The 4,302-nt window shown below is 40.2% G+C and overlaps 1 protein-coding gene across 1 annotated transcript; it reads right to left on the bottom strand.

Annotated features, from left to right (window-relative positions):
* Window positions 1-2,010: 2,010 nt before the first annotated feature.
* On the bottom strand, window positions 2,011-2,979 carry LOC137971610 (sarcolemmal membrane-associated protein-like). The gene has a single exon (XM_068818410.1). It carries the CDS (start codon window positions 2,977-2,979, stop codon window positions 2,011-2,013), a length of 969 nt encoding a protein of 322 aa, XP_068674511.1.
* Window positions 2,980-4,302: the final 1,323 nt, after the last annotated feature.

The following is a 4,302-nucleotide window of genomic DNA, read 5'->3' as shown; positions in this document are numbered from 1 at the left end:
ACAGTAAAGGTCAGAGATTTTATTTAAAAAGCATTCTTCCTGCCGACTTACCCGTGAAATCATTCGAAACGCTCTTCAGAACATTTTCCAGACTAAATACACTAGGTATCCTACAAGTGGAGCACTCTACTCTTTCGCCGCCATTTTGATGAGCTTCAAGGGCATTTTTATGGGAAAATCCGCATGACACTTCGAGAATCGCGGACTCAACCTGGTCCAGGTCATTGTTATCTAAGGTCTTCCCTTCTCCAGACGAGCCGCCATTTTGAAAATCGCAGAGGAGAAGGCCCTGGGGACGAGGTTGACTAATTCGGCTTTCAGGAAGTTACTACCCTGGGGGATGTCTTCATCACTTTCTTTGGATTGATAGATTGACTCGCATAACTTTTTTTGCTTGTCTAGGATGGCTAGTTGATCATAAATGTATGTGTCATCGTTTATTTTCAGCTTGTTAATGGCTTTTTTGGTTTGGGCACGGTTTTCTAGGCCGAAAAAGTATATCGTGTTACATTCACCTTCTTCATACCATCTTACCTTGCTCCTGAGGATCGTGCCTTTTACTTTGAAGTGCATGATTTTTTGCAAACGTAATTTTGCTGCGAGTAGTTCGTTTTGGGCATGGTTATTGTTAGCATTTCTTTCAAGACTTAGCAGAAGTTCATTTATTCATTTATTTTATTTTGGAGTGTCAGTTCTTCGTTTTTACGTCTTTTTGCTTTCGTTTTGGCATATTTTACAGTGAAACCCCTATTCTCCATTTTTATAAGATCCCATTTCAAACCTTTATCTTCAACGTTTTCATATTTGGCCTTGAACAAATCAATGTTTTTGCGTAGAGCGTTAACATAATTGTCATCTTTAAGTAGAGAGCTATTAAATTTCCAAAACCCTGGGCCTCGGCGTTGTTTCAGTATTAAATCTGGCCTGCAAGTGTAACGAAATTGCAGAATGATCCGTTTGGGGCGCATGGAAAATTTTACACGTCGCATCTACATTTGTGAGCTCTTCCGAGATTAGAAAGAAGTCTAATCTGCACCGTATCTTGTGAGACTTATTTCTCCAAGTGTACGATTTGAGGAGAGGGTTTAAGTGACGCCAGATATCGACTAAGTTGTAAGATGTACACAACTCCTCGATTTCCTTAATTACAGACGCTTTCTGGGCGACCGCGTTTCCACCTTTTTTTGTCTTTGTCCGACAAAGCGCAATTAAAGTCACCCCCGATAACGATATTTTCCTGAGAAAAGTCTTGCAGCTGATGGTGTAGGGATCTAAAAAATTTGGATTGTTGGTTTAGGTCATTTGGTACATAGATGTAGACTAAAATTGAACGTGAATCTTCGCCTGATACGTCCAGAATGATATATCTTCCGTTTTTGTCAGAAATACACTTTTCTATTTTACATTCAAGTTTTGGGTTTATAAGTATCATTACTCCCTTGCTGTTTGATGTACCGTGGCTGAAAAAAGCGGACCAAGTGTCTACGGTAAGTTTAGTGCTGTGGGTTTCCTGAAGAAATGTAAATTGAGCGTTTTGGTTGTGGATCCATCGAAAAATTGAACGGCGCTTAATCGACTTGTTGAGACCTCTTATGTTAATTGAGAGGCACTTAATGTCCAGATTTTCAATAGTGTCCATTGATGGTGTGAGTAAATTGACTTAACATATGCGTGATTAAGGCAACTTGAGGAGAGATACAGTTTTGACGGCTTCCTTTTCTCCTTTGGGACTGGTGAAATTTGCATTTGTTGGAGTTTATAGCATAATTGAAAATAGTGAAATTTAATGGAAATAAACAGACACTGCATGTAGCTAGAAACGCTACAACACTCAAATACACCAGGACTGAAATGCTAAAAAACATACAACAATTTAAACAAGACCTCTGTAATGATCTTGAAAACGCACTAGTTGCGTTTCGGTCTGGGAACAGCAATTTTAGTTGGATTGGTTGTCAGTTGATTGCATTTATCCGTCCGCTAAAACGGATTAGTGTATGAACAGCTAAATTAACACAAGGCTAAATCAAGTGGTTTACCAACGGGCCATAATTTCCCTCTAATATAAAGCTTATCAGGCTGGGACTTACTGAATGCGGCTGGGATTTTGTTCCTCTTTGCGAGTTTGAAAGTGTCCATTTGTTTTCTTCTTCTCTCTACAATGGCATATGGCAAGTCTTGGTACATTCGGAATTCGGTGCCTTTCAGTCGATGGCCCAGAGAAAAAATGCGTTCCCAATCCTTGTAACGTAAAAATCTAGCTATGATGGGTTTTGGTTTTGTATCATTGCTAGCGTTGGATTTCTTTACCTTTAGGCGGTGTACACGCTGCATCTCGACCGATCTGGCGTTTTCGTAACCGAGGTGTGTTTCGAGGAAGGTACGAAGCACATCTTCGGTGTCTTCTTGGTGAGCGCCATGTCCGGTTTCCTCTTGGATGTTCTCGAATTTAATGTTCTCACGCCTGGAATATGCTTCTAGGTAGAGATTTTTATTTTCCAGTTCTTTGATATTGCTATCCAATTCGGCGTTTTTCTTGGAAAGTTCGGTCATTTTAAGGTTGATCTGCTCCTTATATGTGTCAAAGCCTTCGGTAGTTTTCCTTTGTTGGTCCTCGGTGAAACTTAAACTGTCCTTGAGGTCGTTTATGTCTTGGCTTGACGTCGCTTGAACACTTTCCAGGGCGCGAATTCGGTCGTCCATTCGAGCGAGTGTATCTTGCAGGCCTTTAACAGACGTTTCAATCGCATCTAATTTCTCTAGCTTCAATAAGATCACTTCCAGTTTTGCATCAAGGTTTGCAGACATCTCTGGTGTTGTTAAGGAGTTGGTATCTTCCTCGTGGATTGAAGCCGTGTCGAAAGTAAAATTAGAACCTCTTGGTTTCTTGCGGTTCTTCGACGTTCGGATGGGAGGTGAAGTTTCCTCCGAAGAAGAAGATAGAAATCTTTTCTTTTCTAATAATTTTTGTATAGCCATAAAAGGGTACGAAATGTCGTTGTTTTAGCGGACGGCCATGAAACACGTCTTTACTCCATTACGGCCCAGGCTCCTGCCTTACGGAGAAAACAGCTTCTAACGCTTTCCTTTTTATAATAAATTCCAACGCAGTTTATTATGTCATTCTACAAGAAAATTAAAGCTTTTCAAGGTTACTTGCTATCCCGGATATAACTGTCCTATCCCGTATCCTGCCGCCCTACGAAAACGGAGCATATCTCGGTCTCGCCGTCGCATTTTTATCCCACATCCCGCCTTTAAAATGTTTCTTATCCCACATCCCGCCTCGATTCTAAGCCTCATCCCGCATCCCGCCAAACCTATGTTGGACCCCATATTGCATGAAATAAGATTTACTGTAACCTAACATGAAGAGAGATATAATTTCAAGAGAAGAGTGACTTTGAGAGGATGTGGATGCTGGATGTCATTTTATTTTACCACAACACAAACAAGCCAGTTCAGATTGAGTGAGAGTCCAATGGGATAATTTCTTTTAAATACAAAGTCATACTAAGGAAAAGAGAACTGATATACACCTATAGAGTGTTTACACGTGATGTTGCTGCGGCTATGTTGGTATCTATAAACAAAGAAACAGTGGCTATGTTGGTGACCCAAACTAATCCTCAGGGATTGAGCTCTATCCTTACGGAAACGTTTGCTTTGGTTTCCGTTAAAAAAATTGGTAACTGATTACACCAGTGAAAACACCCAATTACTGCAATTTTCCTTATAGTTAACAGATTGGTCCCACAAACTTCCTGTGGCTCAGTCTGTATATCCAAACTAGTATGCAGAAGGTCATGGTGTATTACCACTATTTGTGTTTTATTTCTTATGATAAGACCATCAATTTGTTATTGTTATTACATTATTTTCTCAAATCTATTACAATGTATTTGTAAGCATTAATTATGACGTGTTTTTGTTTTACAGTGTAAGTTACACTAACAAAAGGAGCTGCCGTAGTCAAGGGGTTAATCACAGATGGCTCAGGGACCGATTAATCTCTCCCTCTTTGGATCGAAAGTAGCACGGGGGACCCCAGGCAGAAATTTTGGAATTTTTTTTTTTCTTTAACCCTTTGATTACTATCTGGCAAAATACGTCCAGCTTTATCCACGGTCCCATCTTGTGACATCATCACTTTTAACGGTCAGGAACAGCTTTGTCCACTAACTTGTGCAGGGAGAAGAGATCTCTCAAACTATACCAGAATGAGCACAATTCAGTCAAGGAAACTGGAGAAACGGCCAAAAAAACCAATGTAACACTGACCTGAAATCTCCATGAAAAGCT

The sequence above is a fragment of the Montipora foliosa genome, chromosome 1, assembly GCF_036669935.1.
Source record: "Montipora foliosa isolate CH-2021 chromosome 1, ASM3666993v2, whole genome shotgun sequence".
NCBI classification, from domain to species: Eukaryota; Metazoa; Cnidaria; class Anthozoa; order Scleractinia; family Acroporidae; genus Montipora; species Montipora foliosa.
Note: the sequence above shows the minus strand (reverse complement) of the source record. Positions and strands in the feature narration are given on the sequence as shown.

Coding starts and splice junctions, on each gene's coding strand:
- LOC137971610 (XM_068818410.1), bottom strand. CDS start 2,979: ATGGCTATACAAAAATTATTAGAAAAGAAAAGATTTCTATCTTCTTCT.